At 37.2% G+C, this 27,974-nt stretch overlaps 1 protein-coding gene across 1 annotated transcript in view; it reads left to right on the top strand.

Annotated features, from left to right (window-relative positions):
• The first annotated feature begins 333 nt into the window (after positions 1-333).
• The window catches only part of LOC121418361 (flocculation protein FLO11-like), a 65,089-nt gene continuing 37,448 nt past the window's right edge, over positions 334-27,974 (top strand). Inside the window, exons 1-4 of the mRNA XM_041612183.1 lie at positions 334-683; positions 10,649-12,701; positions 17,556-17,776; positions 23,460-23,619. Of these exons, the coding sequence (XP_041468117.1) occupies positions 621-683; positions 10,649-12,701; positions 17,556-17,776; positions 23,460-23,619 (2,497 nt within the window). The 5' untranslated portion in view covers positions 334-620. The remainder of the gene's footprint in view (positions 684-10,648; positions 12,702-17,555; positions 17,777-23,459; positions 23,620-27,974) is intronic.

The raw sequence follows: 27,974 nt of genomic DNA, 5'->3' as shown, positions 1-27,974 counted from the left end.
GGCCCTCTCCCTTTCGGGTTCTGAAATTTTGGTGTCCCAACTTTTTTCTATTTTTCATGAATTTATGATATAAAAGTATGATTTTGGATTTGAGACAGACATATAATCATTTTGTTACCTGCACCAGTTTAGTGCTTGAGCAACTTGTACCATGTCAGTTATCTTTCTCTAAAACAAAGAAAAATTTAATTTCACCGGTGTGTTAAGCCAAGTTTACATGGATCATTTCCGACCCACCAGCAAGCTTCTTTCAAAGTCACCCCTGATTCCAAGAGATCTCTCCAGGGCATATGCAATTTGCTAGTGTATGTTTAGTGCATGCTCCCTTGCACACACTCCATTGCACGTCCACAATGGACGTGTGTGGAGGACATACGCACAACGGGAACGGAGCTCCTAAACGGAAGATGCTTGATATCATAAGAGTTAGCGACCCGTTGAGTTGATGAGAGCACAAGCACATGTGATATTGTTCCTCTTCGGCTCTTGTTATAGTGCAAGTCACTAAACACTCTTCAATGCTATAAACAGATCTGCGTATTTGTGGACTAAACACTTGGAGAGGGAGGTCAGTTTTATGGATCATTAGAATCTCATGGCTGTGCTCCACTTTAGTGTTCATGTTTTTCAGTGTTGACTTTCGAGAGGAGTGTAGTTCTAGCATGGATTCAGCAGAGCTAGAGGTAGGCAATACTACAAACATGGAAAACTGTCTTTGAATTTTTCTCAGGACTTCATACATACTGTACATTGTTTGTTCCTTATATCGTATCATTAAGATTTGATGCTGAGCATGTGTTTTCACTTTTTCAGAAATGTTGTTGCCTGTTCTGATACTACAATGCAATACATATACCACTGGCCTATACAGCCAGGCTGACTTCTAATTAGATAGCCTACTGTGAATCGGGGGGGGGGGGGGGGGGGGGGGTTTCCCATTTCTATTTTTTTCCAGGGATCCCCCTTGTATTGTAAAGTTTAATATAAATTTTTGTGAAAATCTCTGTCATATCAAGTCCAAATTTTTTTATCAATTCTATATTACATGTAATAGGCAAAGGGTATTGGTTTAAAAATGAACATTTTCACTATTATTTTTTCACGAACAATTTTCGGTTTACTCACTTTGTTCACTTGCACAATTGCTGATTTATATCAAAAGAGAATTAGGGCAATGACCTTTGGTGCCCTATCCTTTTCAGTCAGAACAGAAATTCACTGCCACAGAGTTCCATATGAATGTTTTCATTCTAGAATCTTCACCTTGTCTGGTGACTACATGGATGACACATTCTGTGTACTAGGGAACTCACATGTATTTCAGCATAAAAGGACAAGTCCACCCCAACAGAAACTTGATTTGAATAAAAAGAGAAAAATTCAACAAGCATAACACTGAAAATTTCTTCAAAAACGGATGTAAAATAAGACTTTATGACATTTGAAAGTTTCACTTATTTTCAACAAAATAGTTATATGAACGAGCCAGTTACATCCAAATGAGAGAGTTGATGACATCACTCACTATTTCTTTTGTATTTTATGATATGAACTATGAAATATTTTATTTTCTCGTCATTGTCATGTGAAATGAAGTTTCATTCCTCCCTGAACACATGGAATTCCATTATTTTGATATTTTGTGCTTCAGGCAAGGAGGTCATAATTGTCAAATTTGTAAAAATTGAAATATTGTATAATTCAAACAAAAGAAATAGTGAGTGACATCATTGACTCTCTCATTTGGATGTAACTGGCTCGTTCATATAACTATTTTGTGAAAATAAGCGAAACTTTGAAATTTCATAACTTTCTTATTTCACATCCGATTTTGATCAAATTTTCAGCATTGTGCTTGTCTGATTTTTCTCTATTGATTCAAATCAACATTTTTCTGAGGTGGACTTGACCTTTAAATGTTGTTATAAGGTAGGGAGAGAAATTTCAAGGATAATTTACAAAATCCCAAATCAGATGCCAAGTTCTTCTTGCTATCAAGGTTCAAAGGGGAGTGGGCATAGATTTCGTGGTTACGTTTGTATTCTCTTTCTGCCACACTTGCCAACTTCTTTACGTCAACTTGGAGGATGGGAATAATCATATCCATGTACCAAAATTTCCATTCCCATTTACAATCTGATACATTTTTGAAGAGGAAATGTGCATAAATATAGTATATTCTAATCTGGTGTTAAATTTTGCCCAAACGTCAGGGTTTTTTTTTTAAAGAAAACAAATCAGTATCACATTGAAATGTAATTCAAGCCTTTAGAAATATGCTTGATTGAAAATTTGAATTAATCGTATAATCCTGGTATGATGTTGATTCCAATAATAGCACATTGAATTGAATCAGGAAAAGCAGTTTTGAATTTAAATGGAAAATGCAACTTTTTTGCACAAAAACAGAGAAGTTGAAAATGCAGGAAACGATTTAGATATGCACTTCCTGGGGAAATTGTCAATAAATTAACACATGTTCGCTGTGGAGGTTACTCTGTATGTACAGTAGTAACAATCTGATTATGTAGTTCCTGCATGCATACGCTTTAGTCTACAGTGAGTGCTGAAGCAAGTGAGCTATACTGTACAAGATATGTACAGGCTTACATTTTGTAATGTACATAAAATGGGACAATAGAACTCTGTGATGAGAAATAATTTTTAAAACATAATTCTCTTTCTCTTTAAAGTGAAAAAAAAATTGATATAAAAACATAAACGGATCGGGGGAGGGGGTGGAAGGTTAGGGCACACCCCATAAAAATTGTAGATAAAATGCCTCCATTGTGGAGGCTATGAGCTATGAGATTTTTTTGGGGGGGGGATGATCGTCAAATTTCTGACTTTCTCCTTGGACAAATCAGCACCCAGGAAAAGTCTGACCCTGGATCCGTGCCTGAAAAGGAACAATGTCTATCTATCAAAGTAGTTCAAAGTGGCTCATCCCTACTTTTTATGATAGATTTAAAAAGTTTTTACTGTTTTCATGATATTCTTGTTTTTATCGATAATACAAAGTGGGTCTCTCATATTTCAAAAGTGAAAATCAGTTGTGAAGTTATGGTACCATTCTTCAAATCAATTCGTCTGTAAATTTTGCAAACAAACAGCAACTTCTAAAAAGCAATTTTTAAGCAAAATTAGTTAAATCACCATACATGACATTGTTCATGTAGACCTGTACACATGTACATGTACAGTCATACGTGTGTAGGAGCTTTCATTGGATGGGAATAAAGTGTTCACCAAACCAGCATGCATATTGCATGTGCTTCGTGCCAAGAAGCTGTTTTGATCTTGAATTTGGCAGATCACGTTCCATTAGGCTGAAGAGAAATTTTAGCTTTGCCAGCCGTATAATTCAGATGCTCACCTAGCGAATTAGCACAAAGAGTGTGTGTGTGTCTGGGTAAACCTTGTCGCTTTCAATTATCCATGTTTAGCTGATAGAGTTCACCAGACCAAGGTTGGTCAAGGGTGCTGATGTGTGACCTGATGATTTCAAGTGTCTTCAAGATATGATATTCTTGACCAAACTTTGATATGAGCATTGATATTGTAGTGGTTATGTCTAGTCTAGTGGTGACAAATCTCGTCTTTCAATGAGAAGGACTTTGGTTCAAATCTCAGCTACAAATGTATGGCATTACTTTTCCTTCAGCAAGAAATATATCTACATTGTGCTGAACTCAACCCAGGTGAGGTAATCGGCACTTGTCAGGATTAATTTCTTGAATGCCATGAGCACTGGAAGGAAGCTTGAGCTAAAGCCTGGATAATTGATTCGCCTTTGAATAGATTTTATCTAGATACTGTTGACGATATTTTAAAATGCCTATCATTATTTTGTTGTTATTGTACTGACAATTATAAAGAGCTACATGTAGTTGGTTGTGTTGCGATCCTGAATAGTGGTTCATTCAACCGTTCATGAAGTTACATTTAAGTTTACAAACAACTAGAGAGAATAGTGATGAATACAGTGGTGCTAAAAAAAAATTAGCAAACCCCACCAGAAAGTGAATGTGTTTATTAAAAGTGTTCAAGTTTTGCCATGTTTTAGATATTTGATTGTGAAGTCAGGTGATGAAATATTGCATCTAATGATAATAAAGTTTGTTTCTCTTGGCTTGCCGAACATTGTGTAATTATCTACCTTCAACACTCAGCATGGAGTGCATTTTGTGGGGGTTTACTAATGTTTGAGTTCAACTGTATCGTTAAGCCCAAGAAAGGATCACCAGTCATGTGGACAGTTATGCGTTACCTACAAACACCTTTAATGAAGCATCCCCCTTTTAATCTTTAATCTTCCATGATATACATGCAGGCTCTATACACGGAGTTCCGTATTACAACATTTTGCTTAGCAGTTAGACCGGGTAAATTGTCGAAACAAGTTTATGGACAAATTTGAACAATGAGTACATCAACAATATTTTTTCCTAGATCATTGAGTTTAAATCAGTTGTATGATGGCTTTGTTATATGTCAATAATACAGTAACACAGACTTGGGGGGAAATTTTATGGATTTGATGGTACGGTACGGATCGTATATCATCCATAACATGATTACTGTAAAGTATGCAGTGACTGATACCTTGTTGTGTTTGTGTTGGGGAATACTGCAAGAACCATGGTAATTTGATGATCCTTGCCTGAGTTGATTAATGTAGATCTGATTTCCTTCTCCCCTGCTTCTTCAATCTTGGTTAGACCAGAGAGAAATAACTCCATGGTTAGACACTTCAGATTGAGTAGATAAGAGGGCATGTGTTCGCAACAGGCGTTGCTGCACCAGCCCGAGTTTGCTCGATTTCGAGATTTTAGCGCGATCGGCCCTATTCGCGATTAATCTCAAGATCCAAGAAACCCCTTCTCCACCATCGCAAGTAGAGCGATACCTGCTCGAGCGAGGCATCGATCTGACGCCGTGAATAAAATAATCCCTAGTGCTTCTGCACCTGCGAATTAGCGGGATAATTCTTCAAATAGAGCCCTATTTTGAAAATAATCCTAAGTTGACTTGGGATTTCAATCTCGAGATTAATCCAGCTTCATTACAAATAATCTTGAGATTGTTCAGATCGGGATAATTTTGCCGGATCAGAAATAGCGCCTCAACCCTAAGATATCAGTAGGCCTATATGAAAACAATCGAAAAAAGTATAAAATATGTGTGTTTTCTACTAGTGTACCTACATGTACTTTGCGTGACAACCAAAATTTTGGTATGAGGGGGAATAAGTTTGCTAGTTATGTGATTGAAGCCGGTAAATTGCCTACATGTATTTGTCTATTGCCAACTCATCCACCTATCACATTGTCTACATTGTACATTCATTCAGTCTAATGCCATTATGTCCATCAACATTTTGTCTAAACAACCATTTGGTCCAATTGCCAGTTTGTCTATGACTATTTTGTCTCATAAACAGTTGGTGTAATATCCATTTTATTTTCATTCATTTTGCCAAATTAACACTCAGTCCAATTAGGAATAAAACGTATTTAAAATAGACTAAATGGCTATTGGACCCACTGGTTATTAGACGAAATGGCGAGTAGATGAAATGGTAATTAGACCCAGTGGATAGTGGACTAACTGATGGGAGACCAAATATAGACAAGTTGGTAATTAGCATTAGACAAATTGAAATTAGACCACTGAAGACTATACATGTAGGTTTTTGTCTCACCTGCGAAGCAAAGTGAGACTATAGGCGCCGCTTTTCCGACGGCAGCGGCGGCGGCGTCAACATCAAATCTTAACCTGAGGTTAAGTTTTTGAAATGACATCATAACTTAGAAAGTATATGGACCTAGTTCATGAAACTTGGCCATAAGGTTAATCAAGTATTACTGAACATCCTATTAGAGTTTCATGTCACATGACCAAGGTCAAAGGTCATTTAGGGTCAATGAACTTAGACCATGTTGGAGGAATCAACATCGAAATCTTAACCTGTGGTTAAGTTTTTGAAATGTCATCATAACTTAGAAGATATATGGACCTAGTTCATGAAACTTGGACATAAGGTTAATCAAGTATCACTGAACATCCTGCATGAGTTTCACGTCACATGACCAAGGTCAAAGGTCATTTAGGGTCAATGAACTTTGGCCGAATTGGGGATATCTGTTGAATTCCCATCATAACTTTGAAAGTTTATGGATCTGATTCATGAAACTTGGACATAATAGTAATCAAGCATCACTGAAAATTTTGTGCAAGTTTCAGGTCTCATGATTAAGGTCAAAGGTCATTAGGGTCAATGAACTTTGGCCGAATCGGGGGTATCTGTTGAATTACCATCATAACTTTGGAAGTTTATTGGGCTAGTTCATTAAACTTGGACATTAGAGTAATCAAGTATCACTGAACATCCTGTGCACGTTTCAGGTCACATGACCAAGGTCAAAGGTCAATGAACTTTGGCCGAATTGGGTGTATCTGTTGAATTACCATCATAACTTTGAAAGTTTATGGATCTGATTCATGAAACTTGTACATAAGAGTAATCAAGTATCACTGAATATCCTATTTGAGTTTCAGGTCACATGATCATGGTCAAAGGTTATGTAAGGTCAATGAACTTTGGCCATGTTGGGGTTTTTTGGTGAATAACCATCATATCTCTGTAAGTTTATTGGTCTAGTTCATAAAAAGTGGACAAAAGAGTAACCATGTATCACTGAACATCTTGTGCGAGTTAGAGTAGTATTCAAAGTCAGCACTGCTGCTATATTGAACCGCGTGATGCAGGTGAGACGGCCAGAGGCATTCCACTTGTTCATGTCTAATACCCCTTTCATAAACCCAATTATGTGGCTAATAGCAGCATAATTTGGTCGTAAACTTTCATAAACCCAATTATGCGGCTAATAGCAGTATAATTTGGTCGTAAAATTGGAGGAGGACCAGAGTTATCCGCATTATTTTGATGCTGCTATTATCCGCATAATAGCAGCATCGGGACAAGATTTGAGTTTATGAACGCATTTCCAAATAATGCGGATAATTGCCATGGTGCGGTCACAAGGTCACCCTTTTCCAACACAACCGCATCGGAGGGGGCGTGTCCAGTTGTCATGACGATTATCCGCCTTTTTCAGGACGGGCGCTCGTAAAAATAATGCGGCTTATTTTCGGAGTTTGTGAACGCAATTTTTATTGAATTATCCGCATTACTCTTAGGTGGCTAATTGGAGGATAGGTTTATGAAAAGGGTATAAGATATCTAAAAGAGTTTGAAAAGTAGAAAGTATGTTGTATTTTTTCTAGTGTACTATCAGTATGTTAAAAAAACTGAATATCAAAGTAGAAAATATTGTGTGTTTTCTAGTGTAGGTACATGTACTTTGCATCGACAACCAAATATTTGGTATGAAGGAGAAATCTATCCGTTTGTTTATGGTATTGATGCATATCACAAGTCTGTCTAGCTTGAAATTGATGATGCATGTATCTAGACATGAACATGTAGAACTGCAAGTTTTGCGAATAATGATTACTAATTCCCACTGGATTGTGCATTTTTTAAAGAAGGCCATTTATGTTGCTGAATTAGTGAGGCATTTCAGAGCCGTCCTTTTATAGTGTTGTGATCCATATTATTCTCCCTACTGTTACCCCATTCTGCACAACGATTCAATAGGTTTAAGTCCAATAAATCAATCAAATCCTCGTCATTGGTAAACTCTATTCATGTACTGTACATTTGCAATGAATATCCATCCCCACAAGTTGGAGAACCGACTCACAATTCCCTGGAAAAACTTATTGTCATTGGTTCCTTCTTTTTAAAGGGATGGTCTGGCTGAAAATATTTCTATCTATTAATAAATAGATTAAAATTCACAGAGCAAAATGCTGAAAATTTAAATTTTCAGCATTTTGCTGTGTGAATTTTACTCTTTATTGAGATATAGATACATGTATCTTCAGCCTGGACCATCCCTTAAAGAGATTCGATGCATGTTAGGAAAAGGTTGACAATGGTCCAAACCATTTCATACAATTCTACCAGCCAGTATTTGTGCCTTGAGATCAATTCATATTTTGGTCGGACCACAGAAATGGTTACAAGTTGTTTATGTTTTGTATGCTTTAAAGTACTGCACATATATAGGCCTTAATATTATAGTTAGGAGGGAAAGATGCTGTGGAGCTTGTTTGTCATCAAGATTAATAAGAAACAAAGAAAAAAAAATAGAAGGAAATTTAAAACCATTCAAGTACATTAGATTTGGACTAATTTCTGGATGTGAATTCACACACACACACGCACATACATGTACACTGTTTTGGTGTTAAAGGACAATTCCACCCCAAGAAAAACGTGATTTGAATAAAAAGAGAAAAATTCAACAAGCATAACACTGAAAATTTCAACAAAATCGGATGTAAAATAAGAAAGTTATGGCATTTTAAAGTTTCGCTTCATTTCACAAACAGTTATATGCACATCTCGGTCAGTATGCAAATGAGGAACTGATGACATCACTCACTATTTCTTATGTATTTAATTACATGAAATATGAAATATTTCTATTTTCTTGTCATTGTCATGTGAAATGAAGTTTCATTCCTCCCTGAACATGTGGAATTCCATTATTGTAACATTTTGTGCTCCAGGCAAGGAGGTCCTTATCGTCAAATTCGTAAAAATTGAAATATTGTATAATTCAAACAATAAAAAACAAAAGAAATAATGAGTGAGTGACATTATCGACTCTCTCATTTGGATGTAACTGGCTCCTTCATATAACTATTTTGTTAAAAATAAGCGAAACTCTGAAATGTCATAACTTTCTTATTTCACATCCGATTTTGATGAAATTTTCAGCATTGTGCTTTTCTGATTTTTCTCTATTGATTCAAATCAACATTTTGCTGAGGTGGACTTGACCTTTAAAGAGAAATGCCAGTAGTTGCAGTAAACACTGATTTCATGAGAAAGTATGTAAAACCAGGCTTAATTGTCAGTATATCATCGAGGATCTAGATCTAGTTTTACATAAACTGAACTTTGTGAAATCTTGAAATCTACGCTGAAAAATGTTCACACTGAAGATCACCAACACAGATAAGCGCACGTGGGACAGTGTATTATTATTGCTCTGAATGTCGGCCCGACGCTTGACCCGAATCCTGTGCTTATTTGCTAATTTCTCAGCAATTACACAATTTCTTCCAGAATCATTTGGCACATATTTTTTATTTATACAAACAGACACTTTGGTGGTAATTTCGTTGGATTCTGTACGAACTCATTTTGATATCGTTACCACAACTGGCATTTACCTTTAAACCAACGAGTTCCTTATGCCCAAACAACTTCTTTCATCATGATTGTATAAATGCATAAAACGTATGACCCCTATCCATCCCACCATGCACACAAATTACCTATTTTCTCTGTATGTTTTTAATGTTCAGTTGAGACGTACATTATTTATACTGGAAAGGTATTATTTCCCAATTAAAGAGGGAAATCCCTGTTTAAGCTTTGATTGTCTTTTGGTGTAAGGACTGGACATGGTAATTCATATTACAGTACATAGATATTACTCTACTTGTATTTGTACAGAATGGTATACAATTACCAATAATGAATGTTCTTTCATTCGTGCAATTGACAGAATACTTCATGAGGTGAAAGATGAAATGATCCATTCAACGAGGTGTAGCCGAGTTGTATGGATCATTCATTTCATCTTTCACCGAAAGAAGTATTCTGTCCATTGCACGAATGAAAGAAATTCATTATTTGGTTAATATGACACCTAAAAAAAGATTCTTTTTCGTATGAAATTTGTGAGTTTCGAAGCAAAATATGCTCATATGCAGTGTGAGTTCGGTCTGTTGATTATCGCGTACATATAACAGGCGCGATATTTTGTGGTGCCTCTTGTCTCTGTGCGCGCTTGCAATGGACTTTAATACTCATATGGATCCAAAATTGCACGATGAATGGATCTAAAATTACACGGTTGATGATGTCATTGTAAAATGGGCTGAATGGTCGATTTCAACCAACCAACCAATCAAATGACAAGGATCTATCTAGGTGTCATATAATTTGCTCTAATTCTCCATGAAGTGAAAAAAAGATCACCACAAATATCCTGTAATCAACGAAGCGCGCACATTCCTGGTTATCATTCAAAGTCATAACAGCAGTGATCACTTCATTTGATTCACACCTGGGCAGTGAGTCATGAATCACCTTGTCTGTGATTTTCACTGACAAATGTGCTCTTAGCCAATCAGATGCAAGGATTTCAGTAGCTTATAACAAGTCAATAAAAATCACTGACTATAAACTTCATGTATGCTCCCAAGGTGAATATTGTGGAACTAGTTGAATCTACAGAATATACGTGTGTTTTTGCTTCAGACCTTTTCAAAGAGCCTTCACTGAATAAATAGGCCTATACACTGGAATGAGTTGTTTTACAATCTGTGCCTGAAGACAGTACAGCTACAATTTCATCAATTTTGGCCATATCAATGTACCCAAAAACATTTTATCTCTGCTTTACTTCATAAAATGAAATTCATAGTTACACACATTTTGTCAGCCTACTTGATTGATGTTTATTCTTTCTTTCTTTTTATTTTTTCCTCTTTCAAACAGAATTTAAAGAGCAGTAACTCTCCCAGATCGCATGCAGCAGACCAGTCCAGTTCTCAGAGTACCAAACCTGTAACGTCACCCAGGCAGGATTGCATAATGCCAACGACGCATATAATAAGTCCCTCAGGGAAGAAAAGACTGTCTCCTACCTGTTCGTCAAATCGCTCGATCAATAATAACATGCATACTCTGAATGTGGACATCAGTCTGGCAAATGCCAAAATGAACAGTGTTTCTCCAGGAAGACAGTGCCTGTCAGACTCCAGGCTCACGGTGAAACCATCAAAGAACATTCCAGTGTCCAACCATCGCAAGAGAAAGATAGACATCGACGGTGCAGAGATTACCACTGTCATAACCGTGCCCATGACCTCTCCAAAAAAGAAGAGATTAAGCCCCCCAGATATCTGCAACAATGTGAATATAAATGTACAATCAAAGAAAGATTCAACTGTTGACTGGAACCAGAATGAAAGGAATATGTCTGATGCACCTTACGGAAAGAGGAGGTCAAGTTGGTCGGAGACCTCTCCTGACAGTTACAAGCATTCCCACAATATAGGTCACAGAAAAGTATCCCCCAGGGTGTCCCCTAAAATCCCAAATTCTGCAGAACTCCACCCGGCCATTGGTTGGAAGGCATTCCCAAATTCCAAAACGCAGAACAATCACAAAGACACCCACAGTGTGGACAGGCATACCAACAGCGTTTCTCCTACCAGTGCAAAGGTGCAGCAGAATGGACGTCTAAAAAGCAGCCATGCATCGATAGGTGAACAGAAGAGACCAAGCTTTTCCCACAGTATCTCAAACGATTCTGTTTTTGATGAAAATGTTTCGGAACCCAATGAAATAGACGAAGAAAGATTTGAGAAGGTTGACAGTGAGGTTGCCTTCAATAGGACGCCTGGGATAAAGAATAACACAGCAGGAGATATGGGTAAACCTAAACAAGCTACAGGAAGAACATCACCCAGAGGGGGTGGCAAGCCAAAGGAAGTTATTCGGAAAAATACTCTTGGCTCAAGCGATTCAGGTGTTGATAGCAAGAGGAAACGAAAGGGATCCGTCTCAGAGAGTGTTGGGAGCGAGTCTGTATTAAGCAGTTGCACAGAGGATTCATTCACTGACGATGGAAGCATGGCGGGACGTGAAGGTCTTAGCTCTCCTGAAGATGGAAAACCGAAAAAGCGCAGGTTCAAATTTGCAGACACGCTACCTCCGCGTGCGCCAAGGGCAAGACGAGAAGCGAGTCTGACAGCAGAGACCAAAGTACATCTGTTGTACGAAAGGGATGATTTTGTTGAGAAAATGCCTGCAAAAGTGTCCGCACCAAAGAAACCTAAGGCAAGTCAGAGTGTAAGTGATGCCCAGGGAAGTGATTTGTTGACAAGTAGAGCTATATCATCAGATATCAAAGTTGCAAAGGATACATGTAAAGTTGGAAGTGATTCCAAGGGGAAAAGGATTACGGAACATACTAGTGTGACGAATGGACAGGAAAAAGCAAAGGAACCCAAGAAACCTGCCATTAAAGCGAAACTGAAAAGTGATACATCCCCAGCATCTAGCAAATCTGAACTTGCTACTGAGACAAGTGCACAAACATGCTCTCGCTGTGGAAAACCTATAAAACCTCAAGGCAATAGAACTCCAGATGAAGCCTCGGATAGAAAGAGTAACAATCTGAAAACGGAAACTTCACCTAACAACAAAATCAGTAGCCCCAGCAGTACAACTCTCTTACCGACCCTCAAAGAACCTGCAGTGGTTCCGCATTCTACAGAAACTCCAAACCACTTATCATGCTCGTGCACGCAGGCTCAGAGGAGTATTTCTGAGCCTGCGCCAGACAATGCCCTCATGAAAGCTTTAGCGCCTCTACTGGGGCAGCCGAGAAGGGCCTCTATTGATGCTGCCGAATGTGAAAAACTGAACGCATCTTTGAAAGGGGCTTTCCTGCTGAGGCTATCAAGACATTCCATTGATGCACCTACAACCATTGCCAACCAGCTTTCTCTACCTTTAGCCCAACTCGGTATCCTTCAATCAGGTAAGCTCAAAGTTTTGATTTACATGTAGGCCTATATAAATCTATGGTACTCATGGAGGCCATTAAGTTTGATATTTTGTAGTGAAAGGCTTCTGTTTTCTAAATGATAAAGCACAATTGGCCCCAAAAAAAAGTAAAAAGGGAAAACAAAATATCTTAAGGCCAATGAGAGAGACATTTGGGCCAATAGGGCACCCAAAGCCATGGTCTAGGTGTACTTGGATTAATTGAACCCCTTTATATCGTAACATAATATTTATTAGGAAATTGGTATATAACCTCTGGTGCACAATACATTAGATTCAACAAGGAACATATCTCACCAAATGTCTATTCCACATGTTTTTATCATAGTCTAAATTTAAATTATTCCAGTATGAAATCAAACATATTTCCTCTTGATAGTTCTTTATTACATGTCCTTTGCATCTATACCAAGTTGTAACATTGCTTGTAAATCAGTAGGCTGCATGTAGGTCTGCTCCACATGTTTACATACATGTACCTCTTGGCTATGTCCATGCTGGGGTGTGTATATCATGGCCCTCGTAGAGCTCATTAAAGAGATCACGGCATCAGACACCTGTGTAAGCTATTTATGGGCCAGACGGTAGGGGTAGCTCCAATCTGACTTGCAGCTCGTCTGTGTGGCATGCATCCATGTAGCCACACTATGCGGCTACGGCAATTGTGACAAATTGTACACCTTCAGAAGAGTGACTACTTCCATGCTACTGCAAGGTGCCCCCCCCCCCGTGTCCTTTCCACACTCTCTCTTTCTCTCTTCTACTCTCACTCTTTCCCTTTGTCTCTTCCTCTTCAGTTCTCTTGTATGCGAATGCGCGGAGAGTGTGGCATACATCTAGTATTTTGATGTATTCCGCAGTTAGAGCTAACAATAATGAAAATTCATAAAACTGACTACTTTCAGAATATTCCTGAGTTTACAATAAACATGTCACATTCCTATACCTGCAACAAGGTAGAGTGAATTGACAGCCTGTGATTATTAACTCATAACTAATAATATTCTAAAATTATATTGCCTATACTTACATAGGTTTTTCATTATTTCTCTTCATTAACCTGCATTTAAATTCAAATCGCTACCATGAAAATTATTAATTAAACTTTTAGTTACCTTTCATGTAGGCCCTATAACTACATGCACATTTTTTCTTGGCTATTATCAAGATTATTAAACTAGGTTTCCTTACATGTATATTATCATGTACATTTCAATTAACGTGGAATTTCCTATTAAAAGCCATTCACTCGATGTGCAGAATGGGAGAGGGAAAGACGTGAAATCATCATCGTAACATAGCCAACTTCATATAGAGAAATCAGTCATTCATTTGATACCATCAAAGATCCCTGGGGGCTCATCGCCTGTACATACATGTATGTTCACAACATGCTTTGCTTCTCTCCTTTCGGACGTGTAAACATGTACATTTGCGTTGCACGGCACAGACAAATGCCAGGGTCAATGTGTTTCCCAAGTGTTAAATCAGCACAAAGCCGCATTTCTTGTCTGTAGGTGAATTCAATCTCGCAAGCAAATACAAAGTGATGGGGGACTGTGCCTGAAGGGAGTCTTTGATGTGTGTTTTAGCCCCGATTGTGTATATTGATCCCGTGAGAATAGACAGTGATACCACACAACATATTATAAACATGTTAACAGAGAACAGTATGCAGAATAAATGAAGAAAGTAAAATAAGCAGCAATGACTGACACGTCGTCCATCGTACACACTGTTTATTGATCAAAGGAAAGTTGTAGACTTTAAACATTTCAAAAGATGTTTGCAAATGCAAAAACATTGATATTATAAATCAATTTTTTTTGAAAAACATGCTTTTTCAAGCAATATATATTCCATGAATTTGCATGTACATGTAAATGTAGATTGTGAAACAAAATTATTGTACTGTAGATTTCAATGCAAGAATTATGGAAAATTTACAAGTATGATGATGAGGGAGATAAATGTTTGAAATTATAAATAGGTTATCTTATAAATATATGATTACGAAAGCTTTGACGTTTGAGTTGTAAACATACTATGGTAGTAGATTTAATGAAAATGATTTCACAATCAATTGATTTGTTAATTCATTTTATTCGCCAGATACAGTATGTCATAACAAATGCAAGCATTTATGAGATATTAGTATCAAAATACTGTGACGGGAAAGCTATTGAAAGCTGAGATGGCTCATTTCCAATGGGGTCCTTAATCCAGATCCACAAATATTCATACATGTAAATGTACATGGAAACATCCGACACTCGACACACCATAGAATACAGCATACATGTCCTAGAAAAAAAGTAAATGTCAAGGCACATGTACATGTAGTATGTTGAAACAGTATAATAATATGTTTTCCTCGTAAGAAACTGATATTGGCCATCAGTGTCAAATCTTCCACTTTATGGGTGCAAATAATGAAACAGACAATCGGTGAAGCTTTCGCAACCTGTATTCAATTTCCTGACTGACGGTTTTCTCTTCTTGTTTTTCTCTAATTTCCCTTGGCTCTCCTGTGGATTTCCCCTTTTCAGGTAAGGGTTTCATGAAACAAACAGTCTGTGATTTTTCACTGGCAATGGTATAAGCTACTGAAATCCTTGCATCTGATTGGCTGAGAACAAACTAGTCAGTGGAATCTCTGACCAAACTCTTTATGAAATGCTCCCTTTCTGATTTATTCTGAACTCGGCTGTTTTTCGCCATCGCATCCTTCCACGATCTATTTTGTATCACCTCTGTCTAATATCCACTTTTCCTCCTTCCAATAGGCCTACATGTACAGTTCATGCACTTTTTTTCTCCTTTCTTCTCCCCATTGTGAATTCTCAGCGTCTACATTTATTTGCTCTGTTTTTCTCTTTGTATGATTAATTAATTATAGTCTGTCTTTTGATGGTAGTGGTTAGTTGACAAGTTGTGCTACATTGTAAATTCCCCTCTTTCAAATTTTTGTCTTACCTGCATACTGCTTAGCAGAGTGAGACTATGGGCACCAGTTTTCCAACGGCGGCATCAACATCAAATTCTTAACCGAAGATTAAATTTTGAAATGATAGCATAACTTTATGACTTTTAAAACTTTATGGAGCTACATGTAGTTCATGAAACTTGGACATATGGTTAATCAAGTATTACTGAACATCCTGCGATTCCTGCCTGAGTTTCAGATCACATGACCAAGATCAATTTTAGGGTCAATGAACTTGGACCATGTTGGGGGAATCAACATTAACCTAAGGTTAAGTTTTTGAAATTTCGTCATAACTTCGAAAGTATGTGGACGTAGTTCATGAAACTTGGCCATAAGGGTAATCAATTATTGCTGAACATCCTGTCTGAGTTTCAAGTCACATGACCATGGTCAAAGGTCATTTATGGTCAATGAACTTTGACCAAGTTGGGGGTATTTGTCGAATTACCATCATAAATTTGAAAGTATATGAATCTGATTCATTAAACTTGGAAATAAGAGTAATCAAGTATCACTGAATGTCCTGTGTAAGTTTCAGGTCACATGACCAAGGTCAAATGTCAATGATCTATGGCCATGTTGGGGGTATTTTTTAATTCATAAAACTTGGACAGAAAAGTAATCAAGTATCGCTGTACAACCTGTGCGACTTTCAGGTCACATGACTGAGGTCAAATGTCATGTAAGTTCAATGAACTTCAGCCAAGTTGGGGGTATTTGTTGAATTACCATCATAAATCTGTAAGTGTATTGGTCTACATGTAGCTCATAAAAGTCGGACATAAGAGTAACCAAATATCACTGAACATCCTGTGCAAGTTTTAGGTCACATTAACAAGGTCAAAGGTAAATGAACTTTGGCCATGTTGGTGGGAATTGTTGAATAAACATGACTCCGAAATTACATGGCTCTAGTTCATAAAATTGGACATAAGAGAAATCAATATCACCGAACATCTCATGCAAGTTTCAGGTCACATGACCAAACTTAAAGTCAAAAGTCATTTAAGGTCAATGAACTTTGGCCATTTTGGAGGTAATTATTAGATTGCTGTCATAACTTTCAAGTTTATAGATAATCAGATATGGTTTATAAAATGTGGGTATAGGGGTAATCAATTATCACTGACAAGTCTTGGGTCGCATGATCAAGGTCAAATGTCATTTATTGTCAATGAACATATTGTATCATTATATGAATTGTGTATTTGTGAATAATTATGTTATAGTAGTTTTCAAAGTCAGCACTGCTGCTATATTGAATCGCATGATGCAGGTGAGACTGCCAGAGGCGCTCCACTTGTTCTCTGTTACGGGTTCCCCCATCTTGCCTATTATTGTTTGATGTAGAAAGATTTTGGAATTTCCAGAACCCAAGTGCACACTTTGCACTTCATGCAAGCCCAATAAAATTAGTAAAGCAGCCTCGTTTTCGCCATAGTTTACAAGGGCTTCAAAAATTTACCGAAAATACTAGCACCAACAGGGAAACTACATGTCGGCCTACAATAACTGGAATATTATGTCAAGTGCCGCACTATGGACTTCACAGATTTTAGAAGCTGAAGAATTTGTGTTCCATCTAGATCGTTCAAATCTACATGTATGCCAAGCTACTGTGTACATTTACATGTAATTCAATAATTTGCTTATTCTGTATGTTACTAAATGTATACTTATTGTTGAATGATGTGAAGTTTATCACACAATTGTTGGTTTACAATGTGATTTTTTAAATTATTATTAGATTTATTCATTCAGTTAATTTAAATTGAACAGAATCACTACATGTATAATGAGAATGTGATATTGACAATAATTGATTCTCTCTCATCACAGGAAATTTGCATGCATCAAATGGGACGCCAAACAATGGTACAATAGCTACAGTCCCCCAGCCTAACGGCAGTGGAACTACCGTCACAGAGTTCATCAACTCCAAGTCAAAAGTCGTTCGGAAGGTGGTGAAAAGGCCCGGTCTCAAACCCTTTCATCGAAGGAAATCTACCAACGGATGGCGAGGGGAAGGCAATCCAGTGCAGAAACCTGTTATCATTAATGTAAGCAAATTTTTCCTTTTTCTTTAAATTTAGTCCGAAATAGATACTCAGATGTGTTATATTGTGAGCTAAAAAAGAAAAGGGTACATTTTGTTAACAGGCTAAAATGTATTACTAGGTGAGGGCCTACACATTCACAAATGTGATGAGAAGTACATGTATGGTGTTTGCTCTATTGTAATTGGCTTATCATACAGTGAACGTGCATGGTGTGTTAGGGTATCATAAATAACAAATCAGGAAAGGATCGTGTACAGGGTATTTTCCTCCTTACATATTTATACAGAATTTTCAGGGCTACATTGGTGATGGTTAAGTTGATCTTAAAGGTCAAGTCCACCTCAGAAAAATGTTGATTTGAATCAATAGAGAAAAATCAGACAAGCACAATGCTGAAAATTTCATCAAAATCGGATGTAAAATAAGAAAGTTATGACATTTCAAAGTTTCGCTTATTTTCAACAAAATAGTTATATGAACGAGCCAGTTACACCCCAAATGAGAGAGTCGATGATGTCACTCACTCACTATTTCTTTTGTTTTTTATTGTTTGAATTATACAATATTTCAATTTTTACGAATTTGACGATTAGGACCTCCTTGTCTGAAGCACAAAATGTTAAAATAATGGAATTCCACGTGTTCAGGGAGAAATGAAACTTCATTTCACATGACAATGACGAGAAAATAAAAATATTTCATATAATAAAATACAAAAGAAATAGTGAGTGAGTGATGTCATCAACTTTCTCATTTGGATGTAACTGGCTTGTTCATATAACTATTTTGTTGAAAATAAGCGAAACTTTAAAATGCCATAACTTTCTTATTTTACATCCGATTTTGATGAAATTTTCAGTGTTATGCTTGTTGAATTTTTCTCTTTTTATTCAAATCAAGTTTTTGTTGGGATGGACTTGTCCTTTAAAGTATTATTTTGACCAAGCAAAGACAAGTAGGGATGGAGTTGCTTGTTCCCTGTACATGGGCGAAAACCCCAGGGGGACAGGGGGGATGTGTCCCCCCTATTCAAAATAGTAGGGGGACACAATATCATATGTTCCTCCCTACTATTTTTGGTCTTTTAGGATGGTAAGAAATACTTCATTCAAAATCGAACTAAAACATGTATTTTGGGACGAAATGACCTTACTTTGGGGATAACCGTTTTTTTGTTTTTTCTTGTCAAATTTTCCAGCCCCTTTTCCCCCCTACCTTTTAGGAGAGATTTCCGCCCCTGCCCTGCCCCTGTAGTGTAGTGTACCCCCCCATCCCCTCAATCCTCTTGTGTTACAACAATACACTTGGCTCAAAATTTCAGAATTTCAAAGATGTGGTCACATTTATTGGAAATTCAATCTTCATGTACATTACATAATATAATACCAAATAGACAGAATTATAAATGTGTGGTGATATTTAAGCTATTAATATATATATCATTTATGATCTACTTCTTTTATCATAATAATTAGATTTTTAGTTTTGCTGTATTATGTCAATTTGCATTTATACTGGTAGTTTTGGTGCATGTATTACGATATTAAAACAATTGATTATTTTTGGATCATGTGGATGAAGAATCACTGTGGATAATTTGAGGTAGATTATTTGTACTTGAACACAAGAGTCTCCTTGTTTGCGACCGATCTCTTTCTTCTGGGTTAAGTTTCAAATACGGTATGTATACCACTTTGCTTCTGTATGGCGCATCATACCCGGAGAGTCTCGGAGACAATCACTCTTTCATGTATTAGCTTGTGAATCCTATGCAATATGTATGAAATGCAACCCTACAAATTTTATGTGGCACCCAGCCCAGTCAGGCTGTCATCCGTAATATGCCAAGTGATAAGTTGAGTGTAAATACTCTAAACACTCCGATCAGAATAATGATACTTAGTCTGTATTGGCAGGCTTTCGTCGCTTCTGATGTGTTTAATCAATGTGTCATTTCGGTGCAGCGGTCTTCATGAAAATTAAAAGGGCAATCAGTACAATGTACATGAGTAGTTTAGAAATGACACTCAATTCTGAGTGGCAATAGTTAATCTTTTGTTGAAATACTCTTTTTTTTACAATATTTGTATAGATCTGGTTTTTAAAGAGGAGATGGAACAAGTTTTTATTTCTTTATTCTGACATTGCCATTGTTCGCTTTCAGGTACATGTACATTTTAGTTCATTTCGCAGTGGAACTTGATTTATTATATACCTCATGCTAAAGATAGTTATCACTGACTGGTCAAAACTGCATCAAGTTATAAGGTGCTATGCTGTCTATCATCATCTCAGGGATTTGACTTGCATGTATTGTCAATTTCTTTTATCAAACCCTCTGATAGTATTTGTTTTTAAACCTGAGAGCGGGGCCACAAGTTGTGGAGTGTTGTGGCCCAGTGGATAAGTCTTCTGACTTTGAAACAGAGGGTCATGGGTTTGAATCCCAGTCATGGTGTAATTTCCTTTAGCAAGAAATTTATCCACATTGTGCTGCACTTGACCCAGGTGAGGTGAATGGGTACCCGGCAGGATTAATTCCTTGAATGCATGAGCGCTAATAGGCAGCTCGAGCTTAAGCTGGGGTAATGATAATAATAACAACGCGCCTCGGAATAGAATATTTCTAGATAGATTATTATTATGTTGCTAAGCGTGCATCTACCTGGCTGCTGCTGCGCTTAACATACTGCTGCTCGGGTCATGTGTGCGCAGCCAGTGGCGCACTGGCTGGCCATAGCAGTGCAGCTCGTTTACCCCTTTTACATGTATGAGATTGCGCTTTTCGCCGGTGAACTACACCGGTGAAGGGAGAAAGTCCCCAGTATGAAAGGTACACAGGAGAACTTCCCCGGCGTCAATATGAAAGCTGACTTGAGAACTTCAACGCCGCTTTAATGACGTCAGAGGTCAAATTTCATATCCCTGAAATACCCTGAACCGAGATTCCGCAAGCTGAATAAAGCGAATGGCCGATCAATCCATAGAGTTTTACCCTCAAACATACCATTTCTTTTTTACTAACGATATTTATGATGAAAGCATCTTTTACATGCTAAAGATGCACTAAAAATATTGATAAACTCTGAATTTTTTATTTGTTTTATAGTCTTTCTAAAAGATATTGCAATTTAAACCTTTTGACACCTTTAATAATTTATAAGAAGTGATGTTTACAATTTTCTTTTTGTTCGTTGTGCACATGCCGAACTTGTTCAGTTCGGCCTAAGGAGTATTAAACGTATGCTACATTGCGATATTGGAAAATTAAAAAAGCATAGGCCTTCATTTGACCCCAGTCTTCTTTTCTCCCCGAGCAAATCGACTTTCTCTGGGAAAGAGATGCTGGTACGAAAGTACACATTTTCCTCTTTGCTGGGAAAGTGAGGAATGCTTGCCAGAGGAAGGGGCCAGTGTGAAAGGGGTATTACATGTAGCAAATCAAAGTAGATTTAGAGTTACACTATTGATCCTAATATTGAAACCCTTGGGTCAAGAGTGATGTGATTAACAATGAGGCATATACAATGTAAAGCAAATATGGGCTGCTCTTTATTCAGATGACAGTAAAAATCATCATTCCCTCAGGTGCTTTTCATAGGGGGAGGGGCCCCCTTCTATCAACCCTGGGCCAAGGACTTGGGGTGATAGAAGGGCTGGTATGAATGCATCTTGGGAATGATAAATAAATTTACACAGTCATTCTCATGTGTAGTCAATATTTGTATACATTATGATACATTTTGTTAACATTGGATATCATGGTTTTAGTTGATAGAACAGAGTTACATGCAATTATAAAGATCATTTCATTATTAGATTAGATTGTGTACAGTATTTCCATGTACAAAAGTTATTTTGTATAGATTTAATATGTGGTCCATTCAACCTCAGAAAATCGTAGAAGGAAAAGAGTTTGCAACGCAGCAAAGTGTCTGATTATCAAGACTACTTGCATATATAGAGATCATAGGTCAAGTTTAAAAGCCATATTGTATTTACAGCTTTCTTGTTAAATTGAAAATACATGTGATTGAGTACCAGTACCCTGTGCAATTGGATTTCAGCTGGCATACATTGCAGACTGATGCAAAGGAGTGTTCTTAATAGAGTGTATATGTTTGTGAATTATGGTTTAGCAAATAAATTAACATTTATTTTCAGTGGGGTATTTGAAATCTGAGAGCACCTTTTTTCCTTCATCAGCCAAAACTTCTACATTCCACTATGAAGTGGACATGACTACATTTCTATCTCCTTTTTGGAGCTTTTGGAGACATCTCTGCAGTTTGTCTCTATCCAGAATGTTAGCTATCAGAACTGAATTATGAATATAATTAAATTAGAGAAAATAAAAAAATTACACTCTAGCTTTGCAACCCAAATAACTAAAGCAATTTTTGAAGATGCGAAGTGGCAACTGATAGTTACATGTAAAGTCTCTAAAAAGGTGTTTTTTAAACAGTTCTGATTCATACTACACGTGTACATGTACATACATAACATTTATCTATATATTTGATTAAGTCTTTGGGTTAACAAGGACATTGTACATATCATAACAAGTAAAATAAGACTTGAATGATGGACAACTTCCTCAATAGTTTCTTTTCCTTTTATGAACTCAGAGATTTTGTTGTACATGTAAAAGTTAGAAGCATTTTCATAGTTAATTGTATTGAAGATAACTTGTTACAGCAAAACCTTGTGTTAATGATAAATGAGAGCGATATATGTAATAGGCTTTATTTTGTATGCCTATAAAGAAGTTGTGTAAAACCTAAATGTATCATGTACCCATATTTCTATGATCGGGAGATATTGTCCCCAGACACCAGCTTTAAGTCAATTCTTGCAACATAATTATAAAAAGAAATTATTTGGAATAATAATCACTCTGTTTGAATTAGCTTTCATAACAAAACATATGTGTTTTGAAACAATTCTGTACTTTGTTTCATTCTATTTCTTTGTCTGCCGATCAGAATCACTAGGTGGTTTCAGACTGCCTCAAAGTTTGTCAGTTCCAGGTATTCTCTGATCAGGAAATTTACTTCGATCAGAAAATACCAGGTATTTTGGTAATGTGAAAGCAAACTACGCGTAATTTTCCCGGAAAGAAAATACCCGCTATTAGGTACTTTGTGAAATTACGAGAACTCTCGCAGGGATTTTTCCAAGGTCGCAGGTATTTTGGCAATGTGAAAGCAATTAACGGGAACTTTTAGCCCAGCGTGTCGTTTAGCGCGGGTGCCGTGGATGGCTGCTGGGCTAGTGATTTTGAATCTCGCGCCTTGCCTGCTTATCAGACCATACTGCGCATGCTCGTAACTTCAGGAACTTATCCTGAAGGGTATGTTTCGGGGCGGTATGAATGCAGGAATGAATTTTTTTGGTATATTTTAGCCTAAAAAAGTTATCGTAATTTAACAGGGATTCTTATGATTGAGGTGGTTTGAAACCACCTAACGAATGAGAGTGTCCAAGGGGTGCATTACTTGCTACGGATCTATCCACAGACACTTGCTTAAATCCATTCTGATAACATAATTGGTAAAAACTAAAAATAAATTACTTCAAATATTCTCTTTTAAATTGAATGAGTTTCCACTGCAAAATGTCTTGCTACATGTGAAACAGGACTTGATTATTTAAGTACTGTTCTGTTCTCTTCCTTTGTCAGAATGAGAGTGTCCAAGAGGTGCGTTATTGCTTCGAGTCCATCAGAAGGAAAGATGATGTCATCAAGACCAGAGATTGTGTCTTACTGAGAGCAGACCTGAGGAAACGAGACCTACCATTTGTTGCCAAGGTAGCAGCACTTTACGAGGATCCCGATACAGGTATGTCTTACATTTGACACACAGTAAAACAAAATGAAAGAACATGTATTTAAATTTTTATGCATCCTGGTACGAACTTTTTGTAGGGACAGTGATTTTCCGTTTCAAAAAATGGCCTTTTCCGTTTCAGAAAATCACGAATTCCGTTTCAGCACGTCAGAAAACGGAAATTCCGTTTCCCCATAGACGTTGTACACACGGAAAAGTGACAATTCCGTTTACACATTGAATAGCAAAATCAAAGCGCATACACTCGCATTGGCCAAAATTTGTATCTGCTACTGTACCAACAACACAATAGAATCCGTTCTAATCGGATCTATGCTGGTGTATTTAATGATTTTTCAAACTGATTTAGCATGCATACATCCTCACCTTTCACATAATTAGCATTATTTTACGGTGAAATTAAATTTCATCGATAATTTTGGGTTTTTTTGGACATCGTTATCATCAGTCAACGACTTTCGCCAATCCGCCATCTTGGATTTTAAGACCACGATATCGTGCTGTTACATCTTCAAACGTAGAGGGCAGCAACACACGACCGTGCAGTTGAGCGATCTGAAGCGATGTGAAGCTCAACCCGGCCGGCCGGCCGGGTACGATCGCGGGGTACTATCGAGTGTGCTGATGTCGAGAGCAATCACGATGTGTGAATTGTCATGATTGTAGCGAAGTGAGATCGTGTTTTCTGGGGTTTTGTGGCCATTTAATATTCTCATTTTGTTGTTATTTTGGAGTAATTTCTGTTGCTATTCTGTGTATTTTGAGGGAAAATACGTTTTCCGTGATTTTCCGTTTGAAATGCCACTTTCCGTTTCAAAAGGCCTTTTCCGTGAATTCCGTCCGTTTTCCGCGATCGCGGAAAATCACTGTCCCTATTTTTGAAACAAATGTTTAATCCTGCATGTATCAACTTTGGCTATTAAAAGAAGGTTAGATACCCATAATGCCTTGCTATACATGTACATGCAGTTTTATCTGTGACATATTGTTATGAACAGCTTTATTGATCACTTTTCTGGTTGTATAGCGCCATATATCTGTCAAAGACATTCAAAGGAGCATTGGAGGAGCCAGCCAATCTGGGTCACCAAGAACTGTGACCCGAAAACTGGTTGGAGAATGCAGGTGGACCACTAACACCGGGGTTTCCCCTACTCTTATTCGAATAGTACAGTGGGTTTTCTTAACGTGCAAAGGTGGTGATTCTCCTCTCCATGGGGCCTCCATTTAACGTCCTATCCGAGGGACAGAGTGTTTTCCACTGTATCATAGCCTGCATCTATGAAACAGGGGAGAGACGTTTACACACAATGCACTGGCTTCAGTCATTTGCCCGGGATGGACTCGACCCCACGATCTTTGATTCGAACGGCCGACGCTCTACCGACTGAGCCAACTTCGCTCTCTTGGATGTTCATTAACCTAAACAAAATACATGTAATTTCTTTCAGACGATCCCGGCACATTGGTTAATGCTTGTTTCATATATTTATTGTCAAGTTGTTGTTTTTAATTTGTTGTCTTAATTTGTTGTCTTGTCATTATTCATTGTTATATGTTCCTGGAAATTAAATAAACAAAAATACACTTGATACACAAAATAAAAATAAAAAACTAAACCAAGCAGCCACAAATTTGCCAAGTGGTTTCATACAAATTTGTGAGATTACAGTGTAAACTGCCATGAATTTTTCAGCTTTCTTTCCAAATAATTGTCCATCCTTTTTTTCTTGGAGTAGTTACAGTCTCAAAGCCAGTATACATGACTTGACACACTTGAGAATGTTTGTGTTCCAGTTGTATTAGCGTTAATCAAAACAGTTGACAGGGGTACATATGGATATCAAATTAATGTGCTCTTGGCCCAATTGTCACCTTGACAGCCTTCATATTTAAAGGTCCCTTTCTCTTCACACAAGGAAGGTAGTGATCACATGGCCTACAAATTTATATGATTATGATTTGTGGTGTGTATTTGATTCATTTTGATTTGATGATGATCAATAATGGAGGTGGGGTGCCAGTGATGGTGGTTATGGGAGCAGGGAATAATTTCCTTGTATCGCAATTCGCTCCACATTTTTACAGACTGCTATGCATAAAGTCTTTTGTTTAGCATATTTTTACGTAGGACTGTACGACCAAAAATGCTTTTCAAATTTGTAAAGCAGAATTATTCCCTGGGTAGTGATGATGATGATGATGGTGATGATGATGATGATGATGATGAAGATGATGAAGATGAAGGTGAAGATGATGATGATGATGATGATGATGGTGATGATGATATTGGTGATGATGATTTTAATGATGATGATGATAGTGGTAATGATGATGAATTGAAGATGATTGAACAATGATGATAATGATGGTGAATGCTGGTGGTGGTGACAATGATTTTGATTTATAATGATGCAGATGTGAAATACAACATTTAGATATTCATGAATAGTTCAAAATTAAATTCATCATGATACTATTCAAGTATTGTGCAGCGATAATGGTGACAAGAACCTTTTAGATTTTGATGATATTTATAAGACAATCGCAAGATAGCTTTATGAACAGAAATTTCTGTTCTTGTTGATGTTTGATATAGACTTTGCCAGATCTCTGTGGTATGAGGCAGTGCTAGTGATCTGATTTATGTTGATTTTTGCCCAGTATGCCTGAAGAAAGAAGTGATCTAGGCAATCGCTGCCATATTATACCAAAGTTTGAAATTTGATACTGACTGTACCTAGCAAACTTTTCAGAGGGAGTATCGATTTCCTCCTGAGAATTTTGTTTCATATCAATCAATAACAGTTGTTTTCAACTAGTCCATATTGGAGTAGAAATCGGTAAATTTTGAACCAGATCGATGTAATGTTACTGTACGATACTGACATCACATTGCAGACATTGGATTGCTGTTATCATGATGCATGGCCTATATTCTCTGTAGTAATCATATTATTGAGAAACAAATTTAGAATATTATCAAAATGCAGTTTGTTGTGTTGTCCATACATCGACTGCCTGTAGGCTTAGTTTGCCCTTTAGTGTCCTAATAAAAAAGTGAGTAACCAGTATGTCTGACCTTTTCATGATGATACTGTGTGCTTCATAGTTCGCCTTTCTAGTCCAAAGAGTCACAATGCTTCTAACAATGCTAATTAAAAGTTTGCAAGCTACATGTAAATGTAAGCATAATGACAAATTTTCGAAGTGATCGTTGCCTAAGGGTACATTGCATACTTCACACACACGTCAGACATGTGTAAACCTCTTTTGAGGCATTATCCATATGTCGCAATGTCATAGATTTCTTTCGTTTTTAAATATCTTTTTAAAAGAGAAGTATGTGTATACATGTATATCCCCTTTTCTTTCTGTCGATAGATTATTTTAGATGAAGAGTAAATTTATTTTATTTAGACAATGAGGCAGCCCGTCACTTCTTTGTTGATTTTATTGAGAATGTACCTTCATCACTTTCACCATGGAGCTACTAGCTCCGGCTCCATGGCTTCACCGATTCGTGCTAACTGTTACACAGCCAGCAAGCTATTAAATTACTCTAGTTTAATCACGATTCTTTGGACAATATCATATCTTCCAGTTCAGATCTCATGCAATAGCCATGGGAGATCGGGAATTTCATTCTGAGAGCAATCCTTTTTTAATGTGTTTGTGTGCAGATAGCTTGCCCTTATGGTATTCAGCGAACAACTCTTGGCAGATTCTCAAATGAATCCCATTTCATCATAGGGGTACTAGTATAAAAATTAAAGCAGAAAATATGACTACATCCAGCCAGGTAGATGTAATCTGCCAAATAAACCCAGCCCTCTCAGTTGCTATGACTGCTTAGCTCATGCAAGCAAAGGAAATGATATTGCCATAGTTTTTTTTTACATTTAACCCCTACAAATGCACATTAATATTGAAAGTATTCATCGATTTTATTATGGCGGGTAGGGTGGATTGAAAATGGTTTGCTTCATATTTACAGATGCATGTACACTTATGTATTGAAATTATCTGTTCAAATTTTCTTCAAAATGAATGTACATTGTCAATCCAATAATATCAAGTTTTCGAGATTACAAAAGGAAATTCACTGCTACTTTTATCGCTGTGTCTCCAAATCCAAGTTTTACACGTACACTGTATCTGTCTGCCCTTTAACCATTCTCGTATTTGATGAGACATTCATGGGTTGTGATATATTACATCATAAGCATATATCCTGTGTCTGGGGACAAACCTCCATAAATAGTCCCGTGTTTGTGCCACATACTGTATTCCAGCGATCGCTATCACAACATGGAAGATCGCACCGGTTTAATAACCACTGCGAG

This window comes from Lytechinus variegatus, chromosome 7 (genome assembly GCF_018143015.1).
Source record: "Lytechinus variegatus isolate NC3 chromosome 7, Lvar_3.0, whole genome shotgun sequence".
NCBI classification, from domain to species: Eukaryota; Metazoa; Echinodermata; class Echinoidea; order Temnopleuroida; family Toxopneustidae; genus Lytechinus; species Lytechinus variegatus.
The sequence above is the reverse complement of the archived record's forward strand: the minus strand, read 5'-3'. Positions and strand labels throughout refer to the sequence as shown.